Source organism: Tursiops truncatus, chromosome X (assembly GCF_011762595.2).
Source record: "Tursiops truncatus isolate mTurTru1 chromosome X, mTurTru1.mat.Y, whole genome shotgun sequence".
NCBI classification, from domain to species: Eukaryota; Metazoa; Chordata; class Mammalia; order Artiodactyla; family Delphinidae; genus Tursiops; species Tursiops truncatus.
In genome coordinates this window covers 56,971,900-56,997,397 of record NC_047055.1, presented here as the reverse complement: position 1 = coordinate 56,997,397, position 25,498 = coordinate 56,971,900, and the positions used below count along the sequence as shown (strand labels likewise).

Here is a 25,498-nt window from a genome sequence, read left to right as displayed (position 1 = left end):
ACCAAAAGAAAGCTGGAGTAGCACTTCTCATATCAGACAAAATAGACTTTAAAATAAGGACTATTAAAAGAGACAAAGAAGGACACTACATAATGATCAAGGGATCGATCCAAGAAGAAGATATAACAATTGTAAATATTTATGCACCCAACATAGGAGCACCTCAATACATAAGGCAAATACTAACAGCCATAAAAGGGGAAATCGACAGGAACACATTCATAGTAGGGGACTTTAACACCCCACTTTCACCCATGGACAGATCATCCAAAATGAAAATAAATAAGGAAACACAAGCTTTAAATGATACATTAAACAACATGGACTTAATTGATATTTATAGGACACTCCGTCCAAAAACAACAGAATACACATTTTTCTCAAGTGCTCATGGAACATCCTCCAGGATAGATCATATCTTGGGTCACAAATCAAGCCTTGGTAAATTTAAGACAATTGAAATTGTATCAAGTATCTTTTCCGACCACAACGCCATGAGACTAGATATCAGTTACAGGAAAACATCTGTAAAATATACAAACACATGGAGGCTAAACAATACACTACTTAATAATGAAGTGATCACTGAAGAAATCAAAGAGGAAATAAAAAAATACCTAGAAACAAATGACAGTGGAGACATAACGACCAAAAACCTATATGATGCAGCAAAAGCCGATCTAAGGGGGAAGTTCATAGCAATACAAGCCCACCTTAAGAAGCAGGAAACATCTCGAATAAACAGCCTAACGTTGCACCTCAAGCAATTAGAGAAAGAAGAACAAAAAAAAAACCCCAAAGCTAGCAGAAGGAAAGAAATCATAAAAATCAGATCAGAAATAAATGAAAAAGAAATGAAGGAAATGATAGCAAAGATCAATAAAACTAAAAGCTGGTTCTTTGAGAAGATAAACAAAATAGATAAACCACTAGCCAGACTCATCAAGAAAAACAGGGAGAAGACTCAAATCAATAGAATTAGAAATGAAAAAGAAGTAACAACTGACACTGCAGAAATAAAAAAGATCATGAGAGATTACTACAAGCAACTCTGTGCCAATGAAATGGACAATCTGGAAGAAATGGACAAATTCTTAGAAATACATAACCTGCCAAGACTGAATCAGGAAGAAATAGAAAATATGAACAGACCAATCACAAGCACTGAAATTGAAACTGTGATTAAAAATCTTCCAACAAACAAAAGCCCAGGACTAGATGGCTTCACAGGCGAATTCTATCAAACATTTAGAGAAGAGGTAACACCTATCCTTCTCAAACTCTTCCAAAATATAGCAGAGGGCGGAACACTCCCAAATTCCTTCTACGAGGCCACCATCACCTTGATACCAAAACCAGACAAGGATGTCACAAAGAAAGAAAACTACAGGCCAATATCACTGATGAACATAGATGGAAAAATCCTCAACAAAATACTAGCAATACTAGAATCCAACAGCACATTAAAAGTATCATACACCATGATCAAGTGGGGTTTATTCCAGGAATGCAAGGATTCTTCAATATACGCAAATCTATCAATGTGATAAACCTTATTAACAAATGGAAGGAGAAAAACCATATGATCATCTCAATAGATGTAGAGAAAGCTTTTGACAAAATTCAACAGCCATTTATGATAAAAACCCTGCAGAAAGTAGGCATAGAGGGAACTTTCCTCAACATAATAAAGGCCATATATGACAAGCCCACAGCCAACATCATCCTCAATGGTGAAAAACTGAAAGCATTTCCACTAAGATCAGGAACAAGACAAGGTTGCCCACTCTCACCACTCTTATTCAACATAGTTTTGGAAGTTTTAGCCACAGCAATCAGAGAAGAAAAGGAAATAAAAGGAATCCAAATCGGAAAAGAAGAAGTAAAGCTGTCACTGTTTGCAGATGACATGATACTATACATAGAGAATCCTAAAGATGCTACCAGAAAACTACTAGAACTAATCAATGCATTTGGTAAAGTAGCAGGATATAAAATTAATGCACAGAAATCTCTGGCATTCCTATATACTAATGATGAAAAATCTGAAAGTGAAATCAAGAAAACACTCCCATTTACCATTGCAACAAAAAGAATAAAATATCTAGGAATAAACCTACCTAAGGAGACAAAAGACCTGTATGCAGAAAATTATAAGACACTGATGAAAGAAATTAAAGACGATACAAATAGATGGAGAGATATACCATGTTCTTGGATTGGAAGAATCAACATTGTCAAAATGACTCTACTACCCAAAGCAATCTACAGATTCAATGCAATCCCTATCAAACTACCACCGGCATTTTTCACAGAACTAGAACAAAAAATTTCGCAATTTGTATGGAAACACAAAAGACCCCAAATAGCCAAAGCAATCTTGAGAACGAAAAAAGGAGCTGGAGGAATCAGGCGCCCTGACTTCAGACTATACTACAAAGCTACAGTAATCAAGACAGTGTGGTAGTGGCACAAAAACAGAAAGATAGATCAATGGAACAGGATAGAAAGCCCAGAGATAAACCCACGCACATATGGTCACCTTATCTTTGATAAAGGTGGCAGGAATGTATAGTGGATAAAGGACAGCCAGTTCAATAAATGGTGCTGGGAAAACTGGACAGGTACATGTAAAAGTATGAGATTAGATCACTCCTTAACACCATACACAAAAATAAGCTCAAAATGGATTAAAGAGCTAAATGTAAGGGCAGAAACTATCAAACTCTTAGAGGAAAACATAGGCAGAACACTCACAGGAAGATCCTTTCTGACCCACCTCTTAGAGTAATGGAAATAAAAACAAAAATAAACAAACGGGACCTAATGAAACTTCAAATCTTTTGCACAGCAAAGGAAACCATAAACAAGAGCAAAAGACAACCCTCAGAATGGGAGAAAATATTTGCAAATGAAGCAACTGACAAAGGATTAATCTTCAAAATTTACAAGCACCTCATGCAGCTCAATAACAAAAAAACAAACAACCCAATCCAAACATGGGCAGAAGACCTAAATAGACATTTCTCCAAAGAAGATATACAGAATGCCAACAAACACATGAAAGAATGCTCAACATCATTAATCATTAGAGAAATGCAGATCAAAACTACAATGAGATATCATCTCACACCAGTCAGAATGGCCATTCATCAAAATATCTAGAAACAATAAATGCTGGAGAGGGTGTGGAGAAAAGGGACACTCTTGCACTGCTGGTGGGAATGTGAATTGGTTCAGCCACTATGGAGAACAGTATGGAGGTTCCTTCAAAAACTACAAATAGAATTACCATATGACCGAGCAATCCCACTACTGGGCATATACCCTGAGAAAACCAAAATTGAAAAAGAGTCATGTACCAAAATGTTCATTGCAGCTCTATTTACAATAGCCCAGAGATGGAAACGGCCTAAGTGCCCATCATTGGATGAATGGATAAAGAAGATGTGGCACATATATACAATGGAATATTACTCAGCCTTAAAAAGAAACGAAATTGAGCTATTTGTAATGAGATGGATAGACCTAGAGTCTGTCATACAGAGTGAAGTAAATCAGAAAGAAAAAGACAAATACCGTATGCTAACACATATATATGGAATTTAAGAAAAGAAATGTCATGAAAAACCTAGGGGTAAGACAGGAATAAAGACGCAGACCTACTGGAGAACGGACTTGAGGATATGGGGAGGGGGAAGGGTGAGCTGTGACAGGAGGAGAGAGAGTCATGGACATATACACACTAACAAACGTAGTAAGGTAGATAGCTAGTGGGAAGCAGCCGCATGGCACAGGGATATTGGCTTGGTGCTTTGTGAGAGCCTGGAGGGGTGGGACAGGGAGGGTGGGAGGGAGGGAGACGCAAGAGGGAAGACATATGGGAACATATGTATGTGTATAACTGATTCACTTTGTTATAAAGCAGAAACTAACACACCATTGTAAAGCAATTATACCCCAATAAAGATGTTAAAAAAATATTACTACATATCTGATAGATCACATTAAATATATGACATATCTAGTTTGAGCCTTTTCAAAAGTTGTTTTCAATAACAAAAAGTAACTTTTTGTTATTGAAAACAACTTTTGTTTTTCAATATTACAAATAGTGATTTCAGCCTGAATGTTCTACCTTTCCTTTTTACATATCAGAATTTCTTAAATTTGAAATAATGAAACATCTGTGCAACATCCCATTCCTGAAAACTCCAAACCACCCTGCGAATAAAAAGGATTTGATAATGTGAGGGTAGCAATACACAGGGAGCACAGCTTGGCCTTAGGATTTTTAATGCAGTTAGAGAAATTTCTAAAAAAAAAAAACACCCAAAAACCTTCCCTTTTAAAGTCAAACTTATTCACCTCGAAATTTCAGTCACACTCAGTTATCAAAGTTGAGTTATTTCAGCACACAGCTTAATAGACATTTCTGTCAAAACACTTGTTGAACACAATTTGGGATTTATCTTTAAAAATCCTGGTAAATACCAACATTTCTATTAGTGCTTTCCTATTCTTTTCTGAACATCTCTACTTTTCAGAATAATCTGATAATCTTTCTGATAATCTGTCTCAATTGTCCTTTTTTGTTCCTTCTTATTTTCTTTCCACAACAGTAGCAAACTAGCAAGAACAATTCAATGCCTTTTGTGGCTGCACCCATTACAGTCCATTATGTTAGAGTCACTTTTCACCGTTATTCCAAAAGCAACTATCATCATAACTTCTTAGCATTTTGACTCCATACAATTAAAAATTGAAACTTTAAAGTGACTCAAAGGATAGTTCTTACTACTTGGTTGATGAAATGATAAAAGGAGAAAAGATGTTGAAGAGAGAGGCTGAAAAATCCAATTTAGGACATTTATGTCTTACTAAGGGAGGGAAAAGAAGCCCACTTATTCCTACTCTTTGATACTGCTAAGTACAAGATCTGAGTAAAATTCAGTAAGTTGCTAAAATTATTTACATTCTGTAAGAGTATTGGAGACGTCTTAGCTGTATCATTGATAACCTTTTGTAAGGAAGCAAAAGCATGGATTTCACTTTCTGAATAACAGCCTCTAGAGGAGAGGAGCACAGGAAAGGAAATACCTAAGAATTGAAAGGTCGACAAGCAGTCTTCAAACAACTTTGCTAGTGATCTAACCACCACATGATGTGTGGAAAACACCATGCCTTTTCCCTGGAACATACCTTGCCTAGACATTTTGCTTATTATGAGCTCTTACAGTGCGTTTGAGGGCACTTGACAAGTGGGGAAGGAGGAATCTTGAGCTACACTTCAGGACGTGGAGCTCTAATCACTGAACCATCCAAGCCCACAGACAAGGGAAGAAAATGCAATATTAAAGAGCACAAACCCTGGCTCTTCTCTCATATTCTGTAATGACTGTCTTGAGACATAAAGGAACTTTTCTTATCAATTTTAGCCGAGGATGGGACAGGGCAATCCTGAAACTAAGGGATGGCGACATAGAAAGCCGAGTCTGTTCCAGGATAGCGGCGGAAGTTCCGTAAAAAGAGGCGTCCGTCCGCCACCCAAAACCAAGTCTGCCTGTTTCCAAAGTGTTCACAGGCTCGCTGTGCCTGCTGATTGTCAGTGCATAGGAGCGGGTTAGCAACCCGCGACTGTGATTTGAGTGCGATATTGGACGCTAGTTCCTCTGTGCACTGGATGTGGGAGAACTTACACCAAGCGCGCTAGATGGGCTGGAGAAAGGCTGACTGTTTACTTCTGAACTCACTGGACTCATCTTCTTGGAAGCTAGGCGAAGCCATTTCTTAGCTCCCGCAGAGTTTGGGAGCAATGTGCAAATGGAATTGGAGCTGCCACCTCTCTTTCCTCGACTGAACCCGGGTGCGGGGTGGCAGCAGATTGGGGCGAGGCACAGTCTGGAATCCCCCTTTGTGTTCCCACCTCGACACTCTTGGGGCGCGGAGGGGAGGAGTTCGTATCCTAGGCCACTTTGAGAGCTCTGCGTAATAACTGGACGTTCTCTCGTCAGACTGCTAGGCATGAAGCAGAAGCACCACACCGCCCCCTTCTCGGGCTCCATCCCCATTCACCCGCTGGCCCTGAACTGCCTCAGGTAGTCGGGAGGCAGGCCAGGAGTCTCCACCTCTTCGTGGGCGGCAGCCATTCGGCGCGCTCGGGAGCCGAGGGTTTGGGACCCATTGGCTGGCGGGCGCTGCCAGTCTCGGGAGGGGGTGTGGTGGGGGTGGGGTTTCGGGCCGCCACTGGTCTGGGCCGCTTACGGTTTGCTGGGTGGTGGGTGAGCGTGAGCCTAGCTACTGTAGAATTGCAAACAGTTGGGAGCAAGCGAAAGCGCGCCCGAGAGAGAGCGAGAGAGTGAGGGAGAGAGTAGGAGGAGACCTAGAAGAGACAGGGCAAGAGAGCGAAGGCCTGAAGACCAACGATTTGAGACTGAATGACCATGGCCGTCTCCGCACCTCCGGTGATCTCTGCAGCTTCCAGCGGCACAGGCGTCGCGGGGGGCTTATTTCGGGCCGAACCCCTGTACTCGACTCCTGGAGAGCCTCCTCGTCTCACCCCCAATATGATCAAGAGTTTCATGGCTAATAACCACAGCGGCAGCGCGGGGGCTGGCGGGGTCGGTAGTGCCAGCGGAGGCAGCGGCAACAACACCAACGAGTGCAGGATGGTCGACATGCATGGGGTGAAGGTAGCTTCGTTCCTGTTGGACGGCCAGGAACTGATCTGCCTGCCGCAAGTCTTTGATCTCTTTCTCAAGCACCTGGTGGGAGGGTTGCATACAGTGTACACCAAGCTGAAGAGACTGGACATATCTCCGGTGGTGTGTACTGTCGAGCAGGTCCGGATCCTCCGCGGGCTGGGGGCCATCCAGCCCGGGGTCAACCGCTGCAAACTCATCACCAGGAAAGACTTTGAAACTTTGTTCACCGATTGCACCAATGCCAGGTGAGATACTCGTTTATTGGCTCGCTCTTCCCCCTTTGCCCTCTTCTGCATGTCTCATTCTCATCCAATTTTGTAGAGAGCGAGTCTTAACTAGCTTGCTGTACTCTTTACGGTGTAAGACGGTGGGGAAAGAGGACTGGAAGGACTCATTAATTGCCTGTCCTTTCTAGTCTGAGCTCAGTGGCAGGGCTTGGGTCTAAGAAAATCCCGCACAAACTTCCGTTTGCGGTCCTGTACTGAAAGTTTCCAGCCTTTCTCCCATATCTTGCATGGCTTTCTGGCTGCTTGTGGTTATTTGTTAATTTCTCTATTTGGTTTTCTTTCCTGCTCTTTTGTGGCCGTATGGGTCGGATAGGTTTTTCTCCTGAACACGGACACCAAGGGCTTTCTGGATGAGTGGGCTGGCTGAGCTGTAAACTGGGCTCCTAAGCTGGCAATCCAGAACACAGCATTTGGGGGATGCAGAGGGTCGGAAGTCTAGAATCCATCCCAGAGGGTGATTCGTTCCCCATCCTGTGTGTTTGTTGTGAGAGTGCGTTGGTGTGTGGTGGTGGTGATGGTGATGGTGTGTGTGTGTGTCTGGGTGTGTGTGTGAGAGAGAGACAGACAGAGAGAGAGAGAGAGCGTGAGGACAAGTGCTCACGCCTGCTGCGCAAAGCTTCCCCGTACAAGATACAGGAAAGTCGATGGAGCCTTTTTTTTTAAAGAATGATGACAGATGTCACTTTCCTGGGATCATCCCTTTGGGTCATCTGCAGAGGGCAATGTGGGGCATGAACGCTGGGGCTGGGACCGGGTTGGGGGTCGGAGTAAAAGTTGGCAGGTTTTCCAGAGAGGATGCTTTCAGCTCTTCCCCCCAGGCAAACAGTTGGAAGGATCCCATTCCCCCAGAGAGAGGATTCCATAAATGATGATGGCCAGCTTCTCTGGTTGTAAGTGTACCTCCTTCATATCACAGCTTAGAAGTACATTATAGAAAAATAGCCATTTGCATATGTCCATAAGCAAATTTTATTCAATGTTCCTGAGTTTTTTAAAAATAGAAAAGTAAACTATATTCAAGATTATTTGATTTTTTTTAAAGACCTGTAAATTAGTCTTCTTAGTATTTATTCCATCTGCAGTCTGTTAATATCTGTTAGGATCCTAAGTACACATTTGGCAGATGTGATTAACATACAAGCCAAACCACCATCACCAGGCTAAAGGGGGCAAAGGGTTTCGTTGTAAAATAGCACTGCTGTTGATCATTTTGCAGAAAACTTCTGCAGAGGTAGACTTTCTTACAATGCAACTTTAGATCATAAGATCTCTGGGTTTATGAACCAAAACTAACTCAGTTGTCACATCTGTTGTAAAATCCAAATTACTATGTATAGTTGAAGTATACTGGCAACTTGTAGACAAACTGTTGCTGACTGCTACAATCAGATAATGGTACAGAACTTACAAGGGAACCTTTTGTTTTTCTTTTTTTCCCTTTGAGCAGTGTTCTCCTGTGTTCTAGCAATTAAACAGAAACCTGTTCATATGAGAACTCTTACCTGATTCATATCTGGGGCTTAAAAACCTGGTTTATTAGATCACATTTTCTTAAGGAAGATGGATGGCCTTAAAACACAAAGGATAACTGCTCCCTCAATAAAATAAGCAAATATAGGTTTTAAGAGTAGAAAGGAAATTTTATTTTGACCACAAAGCACTCTACTAATACACAAACTCAGAGGGTTACCAGGGACTTCAGATGAGGGCCATCTAGTTTATTTGTTGTCATTTGAAAAGATTTAAACAATCGCAGACCTGAAAACCTATCTTCTCTCCTCCTCCTCCTCCCTCTTTATCTTCTTTTTCTCCTCCTTCTCCTCCTTTCCCCCTTCCCTCTTCTCTCTCTCTTACAAATGCCCACTCTTAAAGAAGAACAATGATTACACATAGGAAATTCTACCTTCTTTAATAATTAATTTACACACCCTTGAGCAAAATCTATGACTTTCATTTAAAAAAAAAGATTAGTATTTTAATGTGATTTTGATGCTTTCCTCTGTAAATAGAAACTTTAATTTTTATCAGAGCTACTTACTGAAGGAAAAAATGATAAATTTCTCTGTATCCAGAGGCAAGTGTTCTTATACTATTTTTGGACCCTGTTATATGATGTGTTTTTAGGTTATTATTTTTATTCAGTTAAGTTTTATTTAATCCTTATCACAGCATTTACAATGCCAACTTTTTTTGGAGTTTAGATTGCTTTTGTGTATGTGCACATATAAAGGTGATAGAGAAATCTTAAAAATGTAAGAAGAAATATATTTGAGATATGATGCATGTGCTTCCTATGGCGTTTTTTTCTTTGTATTTATTTACTGCATGCATTTTCTATAATTGTGTTACAAGTGTTGCAATATATAATTGTAAAAATTTATGAAATATATTCTATGAATTCAATCTATAAATAAAGATGAAGAAAACTACTAGAAACATCTATATTGAAGTTTCTAGATAGTAAAGAAACCCTCACAATTTCTGGAAAAAAACTAATTAACATTACCAAATTTTGTTGCAAAATGCCCTCATCATCACATAGTTAAAAACTACAAAATATGATAATGCTTGTAATGAATGTCTTATGACTTGAGGTAACATTATTTACAGATACGTGTACTTTAAATCATTCCCAACATCTGAATGATTTTATAAAATTGTAAATTAGTATTTAAGTAAACATTATTTCTATGACTTTTCTGTTCAGTGAAAAGAAAGATGAGGGCTGTAAATAGGAATGAGACCCAAGAGAGACAAAATAAGGTAGATGAGACACAGAGCCAGTAAGAGAAAAGAGATGTAGGATATGAGCTGAATGATGCCATGAGAGGGAGTGAAAGATGGATCAGAAGAGGTTATAGAGATGCTCAAAGGAGATGAGCGATGTACCATTGGAGACTTGGCTAAAGAGGATTGTCTTTTAGGATTCGTGACTTCCTAGCACTTTAAGTTAAAAGGGGGAAAAGTGCAAGGAAAATGTCCGAGTGGAAACTCCTACATACTATTCTTATTTGAGAAAAGAGATTCATCTTCATGTCCTGATGGATAAATTTCCATAGTGTATTGTAGAATGGAAGGCCTATTTGTAATGGTGTCATTGGCAATTTTCTTTTCCTACATAACAAACATTTCTCCCCCTCTCTGTCAGATAACTGGGGAAGAGTATAAGTCCTGATTTAGGGTATTTTAATTTGGAATGCTTCCTACACTATTCCAGAACACACAAAATAGACCATTTTCAAATTGGTCGTTTTCAAAGATCTTAAGGTATTGCCACTAAGTGGCACTTTGATTTAGCTCAGGGCATGTTTTTATTAATGCACACTGAAGAAAAATGAATGAGTAAAATACATATATAATCGTTTCTTTGACAGTACTGAAAGCCACAAAAAGAATTCAGTTTCTTACATTAAATACTTTTATTAGCTAATTATCAAAATATTCAAAGTTGTCTTCCCAGAAAAGAAGTTGGAAAATAATACCTGCCTCAGCTACTAGAGAATAGAAAGACTAAAACTCTTGACTATTCATTGTTCTATTAAATAAGTCAAGCTTTACATCACTGCAGTTGCAGAGGGCTATATAAGTACTTTTCCTTGATGCCCTTTAGCTTCAGAAATTAATTGTAAAGAAGATTATTTTGATGGTTATTAAGAAATGATAAAAAGACCCAAACCAAATAGGAAAAATTGTTACCTTGTTTTAGATCTTTGTTTTTGCAGATAAAGCACCATGATTATTTTTTCTAATTCTTGTCCAAGAGAACTTGGAGTTTTAATATCAGAGAGTGCAGGCAGGTCAGAAAGCAAATGTCTAAAAATCTCACTCTTATGCAATGGATTTTCTTTACTAAATTCTTCAAAGTTTAATGTGACAGTAAAATATTAAATTAAAAATTGGTATTCAGTAAATGTGAAAAATCAGCCAATACATTATAGTGTTATCTCTCTTTATCTACCTATCTATATAAGAGTTACATTGTCAGATTTCATGATCAGCATTTAATTTCATTTGAGGACCAGCTGATTAAATGTTATTCAGTCATTTACATATAGTTAAATGGATGCTTAAAGAAACAAGAATGTATGATTAAGAAAACATTTTAATGCATTTAGAGACATGATTCAACATATATTCAAATTAATAAAGTTCATTTTTTTAAGTAAAAATGTAAATGGTCCAGTTGTGGTTTATTGTTATTTTGACTGTGTGAACAGAACATAAATGGGCTTCCACATTAGAATAACTTTATGTGACTTATACTGACTTTTACAACAATTTAAAACTACTGCTTTCAAGTACTAGAAATATGATTATTTTAAGCATTCAATGAGTTTGGCTTTGTATTCACACTTGATGAATATAGTTCATAATCCATAAAGAATAACAATTTACTTTGAAAATTGATATTTTCATTCATAGTAAAGTTAAACAAAATCAAATTTTTGAAGAACTTGCATCACTTTCCTGGGCTAATATTTTGTATGACTTACATTTTCGGAAATGATAAAAGGTTTTAGAAATTAATCTGGGCAGTAAATGCAGACATTTTAATTCATGGGATAATGAGGGGATAGTCATGTCTGTTAAAAGAAGTCACATAGTCAACAATGCACTGTCTTTTATTAGAGAATGATGTCAAGATTATAATTAAAGCAATCTAGTCATGTGCCAGTGCACAGAACCTCCACGTGTACATTCATTTTAAATGCACACTTCTGTATAACCAACAATATTTGTATTTATCTAATACTTTAGCTGGATTTCATATTTGTCCCAAACACTCATTATTGGGTGAGGGATATTATATTAAATAAATGATGCATGGTATGATGGAGAATATCTTTGGATATTTATATATGATATTAACCTCAGTGTATAGTACATGAATGCCAATAAATAATTAAGAAGTGATGGTCTTCAGACATTGATGTTTTAGATGGTTTCATACAGGAAATCCCAAATAACTGTATAAAATATCAAGTCTGAATTGTTTGCTGCTTTCTTAAGTAAACTTATTTTGTCTTAATGAAATCTCTAGATGTTTTAAAAGTGCTTCCAGCTGGCAAATGTAATTGTGAGAAATCCTAATCATAATATATTATATTTCAGTTGGCAGTCTATATCTCCAGTGGCACTTTATCTGGTGCATTTCAAGAAACAAATGATTTAGATATATCCACTCTATACATCTCAAATATACATTAAAACTGCCCTAATTGACAAAAACTGAAAAGATCATGTTTTCAGAGAAAGGACATCAAACCTTTCCCCAAAAGGAAAACAATTAGGTATTAATGATATTCTTGTTGCATATTCAAAAGGTCTTTGGTAGCATTTTTTTCCTCCTTTTCTTCCCTTTCACCATCTCAACCTGCAAAACTCTTCACTGTCACTTCAGATCACACAATTTTAAAAAGATAAAACAACATTTAAACACATTTGCTTTGGAAGGGAAATCGAGCATTTGCACCCAATAAGCCTGATTGTGGAACTGCATGCAAATTGTGTTTTGATTTATCTCTTTTACACTTTTTTCCATTTGAATTGATCTTGCATTAATTTCACCAAGCGGCTCTGTGAGGCTGCAGATGTTGCCCTGTGTTTAATAAATCAATGAGACAGATCTGAATGAATCACTTCAGATGGATTCTCTGCTCGGTTTGATGTCTAGATGTTATTCTTAGCTTGTTATCATGACAGATGCATTAATGTTCCCATACACTGCCAACAATGTCAAAGAGATTGAAGCTTTTAAAGTGGCTGCATCCTTTTTTACATTTTCTGCTAGAACAACTAAATTTATTTTATTTTATTTAGGAATCAGAGAAAAATAACGAACCAATCATAAGTTTCTTCATGGGAAAGATTGTTAATTTTCATGCTATGTTAACTCTTCCAAAATGGTGGAAATCAGTATCTTAAAAGCTAAATATACTGTAGCTGCTTAATAGTGCCTCCACATTAATATGTAATCATGGTAGGAAAAATGAGAATTAGTAATATATGATTGGGACACATTGAAAGTGTCACTATAAATAGAATAATGCTGTATCCAAATTGATTACAGAAGGGTGTTAGTTTTTAAATCCTTACTAATAAGCTTCTTGTTGGCTTAATGCAGCTGCAATATACTCTTACCAAGGGATTTAGAACTCCTTCAGGATTTAATATTTCTTTTTAGTAAGAAGGAGACAGCCTGTGCATTGTGTATTTATCATTTCCTCACTTTGCAGTGCTGAAAATCTTAGAAAAGTTTATTTCATTTTAGTATGTCTCAGCTATTTATATTTTGGGTAATTATTTGTAAATTACAAATCATTCAATAACAGTAAGTGCTACTTTTATAATTTAATTTCTTAGACTATAGAAAAACATATGCATTCCAAAAGGAACTTCTATAACTCTAGTGAAATTTATTACCTACCTGCATTAAATATCATCACTATCATACTTTGTTTCATTTCATCCATGGCATCATTGCCTTGGTTTTTGGAGAGAAACAATTCTGTTAATTGTTGTGAAGTATGTTGAGTTTAATGTTATCAGTGTTATAACTTTTTAGTTAATCTCTGATGTTTGAAAATACAGATTTTAAAAAAGATATTCAGTTTTTCTCTTGTTTAACTTTCTGGAGAATATATATTTTTAAAAATCAGCTTTCAGAGGTAGTTCCTCTCTGCAGGCCTTTACAGTATTCTTTCATCATAATTTTACTGTTAGCTTTATTAGAATAGGAAAAGAGGAAACATTGTTAACTGATACCATTGAGGTCTCAAATTCTTCAGGACATTTTTATCTCCAGTGTTAGGCTAATCTTGGAAGCTTAAGATGCATGCTATGATCTACAGTATAGTTTAAAAATAAGTTTCTAATGAAGTTCAGTAAGTTATGGACAAAAGTTAACTTTTTTTTTTCAAATTTTGCTTAAAGCATGGGAATGTCTTCATGGTGAGATCTTGCCACATCCTTCTTTAAAGATAAATTTATATATTAGAATTGGTGAAATTATTCTACTGAGAATGTGATTATAAGATGTAATATACATTGTTTTGTGCAAAATTGGATATAATATAGCTAAAGAGCAAACTGATATATTTATCGCTACCTGTAATGATATCCCTAAAATAAAACTGAATTTTTCACATAAAACAAAACCTTGGATTTGTAATAACTTCTGAGGAGTTATCTTTAACTTCAGTAATGTTCACTGTAAAACTTTAGTAAGCCTGATATTGTATACATATTAGGCACCTAATTCACATTTGTTAAATGAATACAATCATGGACACACACACACATTTATTCCTCTCATCAGAATTCTTTGCACAAATTGCTGTGCTTTAAAAAAAGCTAAGAAGTAGTTATGTAAAGTATACAATTATAAAAAGACACTCATCCTAAAATTTTAATTCCATTATAAAACCATTTGTAATCATGCCATAAAATTTTCACAAATATACATATAAAGCTATCAAAATCTATTATATGAAATTAGAATGTTTAAGTGAAATGTATCTTTAAAGAAAGTGACTTCTTGATATTTTTTTAGTGAAAATCCATAGGAGATGTTCTAATATTATTAATAGGCAAAAATTAATAAATAAAACAAACCTACTACCATAAAATGATTCTCAACTATTTAGATTTATACTACTTGATGTCAGCACTAAACCAGGCAGTTGACTTGATCTCTTTTCAAACAGTGAATGCACGTTTATGGAAAATGAGTTAGTGAGAAGAGGGTTCTCCTTCCTTCTATCTACAGTTTGTGAATAGAAAGAGAAATACTTAAGTATAATGATTTACTTTTTTCTTGGATAATCTCAAGACACATCCAATTGCAACACAAATTTGCATGAAGTATTCCCCTCCATTTAAAGGAATAGCTTAGTTCTTTCCGGTGTAATTAATTTTGAAGAGTAACATTTCCTTTCATCTAGGACCCCTAAGGTTGAAACTATTCTTACGCATGTACTATTTTGACCCATTACAATTATTTAGTTTATTAGAGCAAATAGTGGTGAAAACTTTGTGATTATACTACTGGAAAAATATATAGTACAGGAAAGTTTAAAAAATAATGAACCACAGTATTTTTATTGCTCTATAACCTTTTTATTTTTAAACAGGTTAATAGTGTATAATGTAGTGTGTATGTTAAGGTATAAAACATTCAGTTGCGATTGTGTCCAATGATCTTATCAGGTTGTTGACAACTGCTAGCTGCTAACAGCATTTAGGCTACATTTAGTCTATCTACTATTTATGTGATGGGTTAAAAAGAAAAAAGTAATATTGATCTGTCTCTGGATTAAAGTTTGAAATGGGCAACAGCCTGAACACAAAAGGCTTTTTTTTTTTTAAGATTTCTCAGCTTGCCATTGATCTCCTAGTTTTATTGCATTCATTATTTATTAAAAGAATTTGCAAGCTAAACATAATGTTAAGCTAGTTTGCACACAGGGACCGCACTTAGGAAATTGAATGGAAATTGCATTAGAGATGAACATCTGTGCTATTTTTCCACTCATGTGTTTATGGGTTTGTATAAAAGGTGTATTGGATTAACAGTTATAACCATTATAGCTTACAGCAATATGTTAGATTCTGAGCTTTTAGTTATTTTGGAAGAAGTCTGTCTCTCAATTGTTTGCCTAAGAAGTATACTAATATCATCAGAAACAATATTTGGATAAATTTATTTTATTATTATATTTGTTAATGCATTATCTACATTATGTATCAGTTGTGAGACTCCCTGCTTTATTGAAGTAAAAACAGTTTTTAAAATGCATACTTAATTATCATGTAAGACTATACTATCTCTTAATGGATTTTGATAGTAGGATACATAGGTGCTATTTACACAGTACCTATTTTAAGAAAGTTGAGTTTAATGCCATATTAAAGCACACCAAATTCACAGAAATGATATAAAAATTTTAATGTGACCATCCATAAAATGTTATTATATATAGATGTTAGGCCTTGATCCTTCTGAAAGGATAATAAACATTCAGGCACTGAAGACTTGCTCTATATAATACTACAGACAATAGGGTGAGATGCTTTATGATATGGTTCCCCTCTTGAATTCAATCCAAGCAAGTTTAATTAGAAAAACTCAAGAGGAGCTCACCTGAAATAGTTCTCTGGAGGACATAAGTTATACCCTAGTGAGTATCTTCATTGCAATATTGTCTTTAATCTGTAAACTTTTGGAAGATTCATTCTATCCACTTAATTATTAGAATTTAAATACAAAAACTTCTTCACAATAATTTTGATCTCTCATGATTAGATTTGTCATAATTGTGTGTGTGTGTGTGTGCATGCGTGTGTGTGTATAGAGTATATTCTGTGGTGCCAGGCAGTGTTTGTTCTGGGTGAAGAGAGTGAACAAAGCAGTCTCTTCTCTCATGGAGCTTACATTCTAGAATCATGCTGTCTTTAGCTTTTATATTTTATATATTTTATATTTTATATACCCCTTTTATATTTGTTAAATTGTGAAATCTTTGAGATTACAAATTTTTGCCTTATCCAGTGTTGGATAATTCTTAAATTTCCTTTCTCATATCTGCCTCATATGTTATATCAGTAAACACTAGATTTTTTTTAGTCTTTAGAATTATACCAGAAAGGTCCAACTAAAAATAGTCAGTTATTGATATATAAAATATTTTAGTTTTATGAATGTAGGGAATTACTAGGTTATAAATAAAGAGGAGCTTGGAATAAAACAGGCATTTCCACTTAAGAATGGCTGTAGTTAATTGACATTAATATCTTTTCTCTGACATATATTTGTTGCAAGGGATATGAGTCCTTAAAAATTGATAAAATTAGTCATTCTATGAGACATATGCTTTTGTAGTAGAATGTGCAACTATGGATTAGAAAAACATTTGTTTTTTCCCCATGTAAAAAAGCTTGCTTTCATTTATTTTCGAGTTTTAAATAGATCCTCAAGCTTGATATGCTTTGGTTATAGTGCTGTACAATATTATGTGTCAAAAATTAAAACACAGATGAGAAAAAGTTATTTGTTTTTATTTGTTCAGAATACATTGACCCTTACATGTATTACATTTAAACATAAATAACTCTGGAAAATAAGATTACTTGTAAACATGTATAATTAAATGTTTAATGTTAATGTTAAATTTGCTGCCTTGAAAATAGAATATGATCTGCTAAACTTCTAAATGTATTTTGTAAAAAGGTTTATGAGTACTATTTAGGTTTTTATTTGAGGAAGACAAAAGGGGAATTCATTCATACAAAGAAATTTACTGCGTAGTACATTTTATGCATTGAACACAAATTTTTGGTCTCATTTTATAAGCCAGTTAGAATATTCAGTTTGAACACACACACACACACACACACACACACACACACACACACACACACGTGTATCGTGTGTATATACGTATATATAATATGTATATATTGTATATTTCCAATTCACCCCATTTGTCACTTCATTTGAACAAATGTTAAATAAGTTCCTGCTATTAGTTTGTACAAGGCTACTTTTCAAGGGGAGAGTAGTGATCTTAAGAACTATCCAAATTCTTTTTTGTTTCATCTCCAGATTACCTAGGTAGACTTTTACTGTTACATGGTTAACTCTCAGCTAACCTACATTAATGCAAGGAATAGTAAAATCGTGGAAAATTAAAATAACATTAATTGGGCTTTGCAGTACATTATAAAATGTTTATGGTACCTTTACCTGTCTAAATATATTTTGCTTACTTTATTCTACTATTAAATTGTATTTACATTTTATAAAAATGCACTGGTGGGAAGGAGAGATAGCCAAGAAACATGCTAAGGTTGAACTAAATCTGAAATTAAATGCTTCGTGTAGAAAACATCTGAAGTGAACAAAGCATAAGCAGACATAGAGCTTATTTGTCATAGCTAACAACTGTGTACTGGATCATGTTAGTTAGCGCTTAACTAAATTAGTATATTTTGCTTGAATTTATTCTTATGTTGTCTATGGAAAGACTTATCCACTTAATGGATACAGTACTCATTATAACTATTAGCAGATCAAAACCTGGCAAACTGCATGAGTCCAGTTGTTGACTTTAACATGCTTTCCTGTGCTTAGGACCCCTAAATAACCATCTTCCATAAGTTAAATAAACATTCGTTCACATCAGAGGAATCATGGCTTTTGGGTTAAAACACATTGATAAGTATAGCACTAAATCAGATTTTTGTGAAGTGTTTATGATTGGGATACTTAATCGATATTCCACTTGCAGTTTAAAACATGGAACATTATAGTCTTGATGCTGATCATGTCCTGCAAGAGTGGGCATTTTGACGATGGGCACATGTTGAACCTTGTGATCTCTGAAGAAGGTAGTAACTGCTCCAGAGCTTAATTGATGCAAGTACACTTGGCATAGCTGCTTTCTTGCACTTCCAGTTGTTTTGGATTGGTCCTCGTCATACTAGAAGACTGACAGGTTTTTGCTATTTTAGGGGCATGTTCTTTTTCATCAGGTTGTATGATGTTTACATAATCCCCATTCTGCCAGTCTAAAGCTTTTCTTATTCTTTGCAGTTTAGTCCCATTGAATTGAATGACTGCTCTTCTGTGTATTGTTTTGTTCCCCCCCAGGGACTCTCAGTTTTTAAATGTAAATACAACTCAAGAAATTCCGCTTTTTAGATCTTTTTCTGTATTAGTGGGAAAAATGTAAAAGTGCCCATCAAAGAAGGGGCAGTGGAGCTCAATAATTTAAAGTTTTCTGTCCAATTAGGAAGGCTCTTGATTTTAAAGATAGGCGGACTCTAATTTGGGTCATGTTAGCGTTGATGTAGCTCCATTTGTGCATGGACAACGGAATGAAGCTAAATAAGGATGAAGAAAACTTGATGAGAAAATATTTCTCATGGAAATATTGAATGGACTAGGAACTAGATGACAGATTAGAGGAAGGCAGCATAATGTGGACTGATGAAGTCCTTTCCATAGCGCTGTTGAATGATCTCTTTTAATGGCATTCATTTTATTTTAGTGGTTAGTTTAAGCAGATTCATGAGCAGGAACAGAAAGGATGAAAAATATTAGCTATAAGTAAAGATAAAAACACTAAAGGCAAAATGTTATTCCATTTGCGGTGAGATGGTAGCATTTGAAACCATAATAGAACATTTGCATATGTGTTGTCACTAAAATAATATTCCTTTACTACACTAGTAAATGTTACATTAATTTCTAAAATATTTTATGCAGTGTCCATTTATACTTCTTCTGTAATTTGCCTTACTATTACTGGTCTGTTAGCCTGATTCTAGCTTGCTGTAGTAGCACATTTTTGAAACACATGTTGAGTATGAATGTTTTAAAAAGGGTTACATTTTGCCTTTGGGTATGTGTGTGAAGTTTTTATTGTATTCAATAGTAACTAAGTTTGCAGTTTAGGGAGTAATTTGAACCACTGCCTTCAAGATTGTTTAATGAACATTAAAATTTGAATTAAAGAACATCAAAGTGGCATTTTTGTCATTTTTGTATTTAATAAGTACAGTAAAGTTTAAATATTTCCTTCATGCCTTCTGCCTGAAAATATATCTGGAAGTTTAAAATTATTAGCTAGGTGTAATAGTAAAAACCTTTACATGTAGGGCTTCCCTGGTGGTGCAGTGGTTGAGAGTCCGCCTGCCGATGCAGGGGACACGGGTTCGTGTCCCGGTCCGGGAAGATCCCACATGCTGCGGAGCAGCTGGGCCCGTGAGCCATGGCCGCTGAGCCTGAGCGTCCGGAGCCTGTGCTCCGCAATGGGAGAGGCCACAACAGTGAGAGACCCGCGTACTGAAAAAAACAAACAAACAAACAAACAAAAAACTTTACATGTATATACTGGTTTATAGTTTATATAGTACTTTCATATACATTAGCTCATTTAATCTAATCCTTAGTCTATTTTTGTAATTTTGTTGTGAAATTTCTAAATTTTTCATAAACAGATGGCTGATCACTTTACAACATGATACTTCTGGGGGTCACTTAATCTCATATAGACTTTTTTCACTCAATGCTAAATCAGCATCATCCATAGTTATATGAAACTTATAATGGTTCTAGGGGAAGAGTAGTAGGAACAAGATCACAGTGGTAATGTTGGGGGGTCATATAGGGCCTTTTAGGACATTTTGAGGACTTATGAAATGGGGAGTCACTGCAGAGTTTTGAGCAAAGCTATCACATGATTTGACCTAGGTTTCTAAAGGATCACTCTGGCTGCTAAGTTGAGAATAGGCTTCAAGTGGGGCAAGGTTAGAAGCAGTTAGGATGTTACTGCAGTGAACAAGGAAAGAGATGGTGGTGGTTTAGACCATTGTGGTAGAGTAGAGATAGTAAGAATTGGTCAGATTCTGGGTGAGTTTTGAAAATAAAACCCATAGAACTTGCTGATGGACTAGATACTGAGTATGAGAGAAAGAAAAGAGTCACAGAAAACTCCAAAATTTTGGTCTGAGCAACTGGAAGGATGAATTTTCCATCATTTGTGAAGGGGAAGGCTGTAGGTGGAGCAGGTTTGGGGAGAAAGTTCAGGAGTTCAGTGTTATACGTGTTAGTTTTTAGATATATTTTAGCCTTTTCAGCAAAGATGTAGTCATTGGATGTAAGTCTGGTGTTTGGAAGAAATACCTGAACAGGAAATATAAATTTTGGACAGGAGTGACTGTAAATAGAAAAAAGGAGAGTTTCAAGGACTGAGTTCTGGGTCTCACCAACATAAAGAGAATAGAGAAAAGAGGAGGAATCAACAAAAGCCTTAGAAGGAACATGCAAGGAGGTAGGAGGAAAACCAAGAGAGAATGGTGTCCCAAAAGCTAAGCACAGAAAATGTATCAAAAAGGAGGCAGTGATCAACTATATCAAATGCTGCTAATAAGCCAAAAACCATGAGGACTGAACATTGGCCATTGGATATGGCAATTGCAGTCATTGGTGAGCTTTATGAGAGTAATTTTGGCAGGATAATAAGAATGAAAAGTCTGAGTGACATGTTTAAGAGAGATTATTAGGAGGAGATGAATTATAGACAACTCTTTCCAGGGATTTGCTGCAAAGAGAGCAAACAACTGGAGGTGGGAGGGAGTAAATTGAGAGTAGGGGGGAATGGATCAAGAGGTTATAGCATGTGCTATTAGGAATAATCCAGTAGAAATTTTAAAAAATGATGTTGTATGAAAGAGAGGAGTATTGCTGAAGTGATATTCTTGAATAGGAGATAGCAGATAGGATCTAGTGCACAAGCAGAGGCATTGGCTTTAGGTAGGAGCAAGGTTAGTGCATTTCCATTAACAGATGGTGGAGATTCTGGTTGCACCGGTATTGGGACTCCATGGGAGTCCTCTTCTGATTGTTTCAATTTGCTCAGTGAAGTGGGAAACAAGTCATTAGTTAAGAATGAGGATTGGAAAGGAGGTTTTGGAGATTTGAGGAGAAAGAGAAAATGTAAAATAGCCATCTTTATGAGTAGGAGAGTAAACTACTTAAAGTTTAGTATGATTGCCAGGCAACGTTAAATGACCATTGAGGTTTTTGGTCATAATTCAGAATGGTCACTATGGCTGTGTGTTTTAATTCCACCATGTAAAGCTGCATCAGCCTGATGCAAAGAATGCAAATAATTGGATTTAATAAGAACTGTGGTTTTGCTAAGTCATATGAGTATAGCAAAGCCAGAGGGAGCAAGAGAGTTGAGGGTTCATGCAAAAAGTGATTACAATGAATGACAACACACTTTAAACTGGTAAGGAAAAAAGAGGATTTCAAGGAAGCGAGAGACAGTGAAAGGATGGTGGTATCAATGAATTGGAGGTTCCAAGAAGAGGTCAAAGGATTTTTGAAGTTGGAGTACTAGAAGGAGTGAACCAGAAAGAAGTAGTGGTAGTTAGAGGGTAGGATGCCTGAAATTAAGAACATGGAGGAGTTGAAGTTATTGCTAATTACAAGGTTTAGGGTATGGCCATGGGCATGAGTGGCAGAAGTAAAGAGAACAAGATCTTTGGACGAGAGGAGGTAAAAAAACGGAAAGGCTAGAACTTTGGTCATTTCATCTATGTGTACATTGTTCATTGAAATTCCTAAGGATTAAGAGAGGAGTTTTGATGAGTTTCAAATTTTGTAGTATATATAGTAATGCTGTTAGAGTTTGCTTTGTTAAAAAAACTAACTTAATTTCTAAAATTTTAAAATTAAAGTTATCGGAATTAAGAACTCAGGGAGATCAACTTGACAAATGTATTCTTTAAAAATAATCCACATTAAATATATTATGAAGATTTGAATATTTACTTAATAATCCCTGTTTTGCCATGGGCATGCTGTGCTTCAGTTCAGCCGTCTTGAAGAATATTAAGAAAAATAACATTTTCTAAATAACTGAAATAATGTTTGGTTTATTTCATGTGTAACTAACATTATTTTACAATAGATGAGGTACTTCATTTTATTATGAACTGATTTTATACCAGAAGCATTATTGGTCCCAGGATGTGTGTTTGTTGATCTTATTAGTACGTCATATACTCATGAAGAGTACATTAGGCTCCTACTTTCATTTCTACACGTTGGTAGTTTATAAACAGAGTACTACAAAGCTGCTAGGCATGGTCCAGAGCTAGGAAATAGTCATGGTTCTTTACTTATAGATGGTTCATAATGTATTCAAAGTGGCATAAACCCAATCAATATATATACTTAACACCTGCTGTTCTGATTCATGTATTATTAACCTCACATGGAATCTACTTAAACAGTTCCTGCTGTAGTCACTACTTCTCCTCACTGCTCTTTGACTCCTTTTGGGATTTCTGTGGCCTTGGAGATTTGATGATGAAGAAATAGTTAAGCTTTAAATCACGTTCTCATGTGAAATCATAGCAGAGAAAAGCCAAGAAGTTGGTGATCTCAGTCTTAATTCCTTGCTAATTACCTAGGAAACAAAGTTTTTCTGGTGGGGCATGCCCAGCCATTCACCTGGCACATTAATAAAGTGGTTGGGAAGAAAGGTTTGGTCAGCATTTGCAAACTAATAGATTGTGTCACAGATTCTGAGTGAGTTTTAATTTCTGCAGCTGGAGAAGAGCAAGGGAAGCCAGATGTAGTAACATCTGCTCTTAAGACTCTTGTTTAGGGAAAAAAAGGCAAATCCATTGTTAAAATTTGATTTTAGCTCTGTTGGGTTGATTAAAAAAAATCTCGTTTCCCTTCTTTATATAGCACTGAAAAGAGACATGTGCGTACACTAGACACTGGGTTATCTTAATCACGATAGGCTGTGCAAAGTGTTGTGGAAAAACTATTTTAGGCACTAGGACCCTAATATCAACTCCACAAAAGCCAAGTAAAGGAACAAGTGATTACTCATCCTGCCCAGTATTTCAAATTTGATGAGTTTAGAACTGCGAATGAATATTTTATGCAAGCATGGATCTTTGGCGGGTTTGTTCAAACTGAATGGAAGTGAACTAAAGTAATGTAAACTGCTTAAGAAAACTGAAATCAGAAAATGTTAAGGTTGAGCTTCCTTTCCAGGAAGAATTGCAGTATAGAAATACTCAAGGTCTTGTTGAAAACAGCCATCTTTAAAGATCTAGCTGAAGTCTTAGCTCCCTCTATGAGGACTTCTTATATCACCTGCAGTGATCTCTTGCTTCTCTGAACTTTGATCTGCAGATAGCCTTTCTTCTCCTTCCCCTTTCCCCTCCCCTTCTCCACCTCCTCCTCCTTCTCATTTTATAAATTGTTTTAAGCTGTATATGTTTTCTCCCTCCCAAAACTACCTTCCAAATTCCTCAACTTGAAGCAGTCTGATGTGTTGTTTTATCATTCATAGCACCTAATATAGTACATGGATGTAAGTACTCAAAATGTTTTCAGTTTGTTGCTTTGACAGTGTAACTATGATTTATTATAATTAAATGCATTTAACTTAGGGAAATGTTCATATTTTAAGGAAATTTTTTGTTATACCTAAGGGGTATATTTTTCTGATTCTGATTGACAGCTCCTCTTGAACAATGAAAGCCTAGGGAATTACTATTCTGTCTCAGACAGCCACATTTGTTCTAACACTTTCTAGATGTATGACCATCTAAGCCTCAGTTTTTTCATCTAAAAATGGGGATACTATTAGTCACATAACTTCTGGGCTGGTTAAGAAGATTAATTGAGATCATGTACATAAAGTGCTTAGCACATAATAAGAGCTCAGTAAATGTTAGCTCTTCTTAGTGAAAGTGGTATCACACTACTATGTGTGAGCACACACATACATTCGGAACACAAGAAAAAGAGCAAATCTCAGAATAAAATGAACCAGTTTTCAGAAATTTTTGCTGCTAGAACTAAATTAACTGGTTGACTGTGACACTGTATGCACTTCATTTTCTAGGAAATTCCTGTCTGTTGACTTTCTAGGCTGATATGGCAGCTGGTAGGCCATTTATTACTAGTTCTATTTTCGTGGAAAATTCAGCCTTGTGTGTCATTTAGAGTTTGTGACACATGTACCCTCCCAAGGCTTAATGAGTTGTCTGCAGATGGGCTGTTATTTATTACAGTCATGTAGGATAAAATTGATTGTCTTCTAAAATTAATTTTTCATTTGCTTCCAGCCTTGCTTTAATAGAGGACACACAGTTGCCTGTTTGCAGAAATACTGTTTAATCACATTAATATCTCAGCCCCCCCAGGCTGAAGAAGATAATTGTACAAACGAACAGCAAAATCTGTATCTTTAACTTCTTTTATGATTAAATTATGCAAATGACTTATCTCCTGCCCTTCCAAGCACTAATCATCTAATTAGGAATGATGTGTTAAAGGGATGGTTTTGAATCAGGAGAGGGATGAATGCAGAAAGCAGAAAATGGGAGCTGACAATGAAACCACTGAAGGCACAGTAATGTGTACTAGATGAATCTACATATATGGTACAAAAAAAAATGGGAAGGCTCATACATACTATCCATAGACCTGACATGTGTCATCTTTTGGCAGGAAATATAGTTCCCTACCTCTGATGACATTTTTTTTTGGATTAACTTCAAATTCTTAGTAAGGCAAGTGTTAAGTTTCCTGCGTTCTTGAAAACTCAAGAGATCTAGGGGTTTTATTATCTCACCCAATGAAGGCGTTGGCTTGCTTTTTGAATCCATGGAGGATAATCAGCCAAGGAATGGGACTGCATATTGATTATGAATATACACAAGGTTTTCAGATTACTGGTTTAACAAAAGCAGTTCCCCTTTCCCTGAAAATTAAAGTCAGGACATGCAAACCCAGAAAAAATATAGTCCTCCTATTAGGGAACTTAGGTTTAAATTCCAAGCATCATTCCAGGTATGTATTTGCAAGATCTTACCTTCTCAGTTTTGTGCTGCTTCCAGACATTGATTGTGAAGAGATTTTAGCACAATTGTCCTATTAGCTGTGGCCATAATTATTCTGTACAA

General features: G+C 36.1%; 1 protein-coding gene across 5 annotated transcripts in view; it reads left to right on the top strand.

Moving 5' to 3' along the window:
- The first annotated feature begins 6,263 nt into the window (after window positions 1–6,263).
- Window positions 6,264–25,498, top strand: part of DACH2 (dachshund family transcription factor 2) — a 640,153-nt gene continuing 620,918 nt past the window's right edge. For all 5 annotated transcript variants that reach the window (XM_073799555.1, XM_073799556.1, XM_073799557.1 and 2 more), the window contains exon 1: window positions 6,264–6,949. In XM_073799555.1, the coding sequence (XP_073655656.1) occupies window positions 6,438–6,949 (512 nt within the window). In that variant the 5' untranslated portion in view covers window positions 6,264–6,437. The remainder of the gene's footprint in view (window positions 6,950–25,498) is intronic.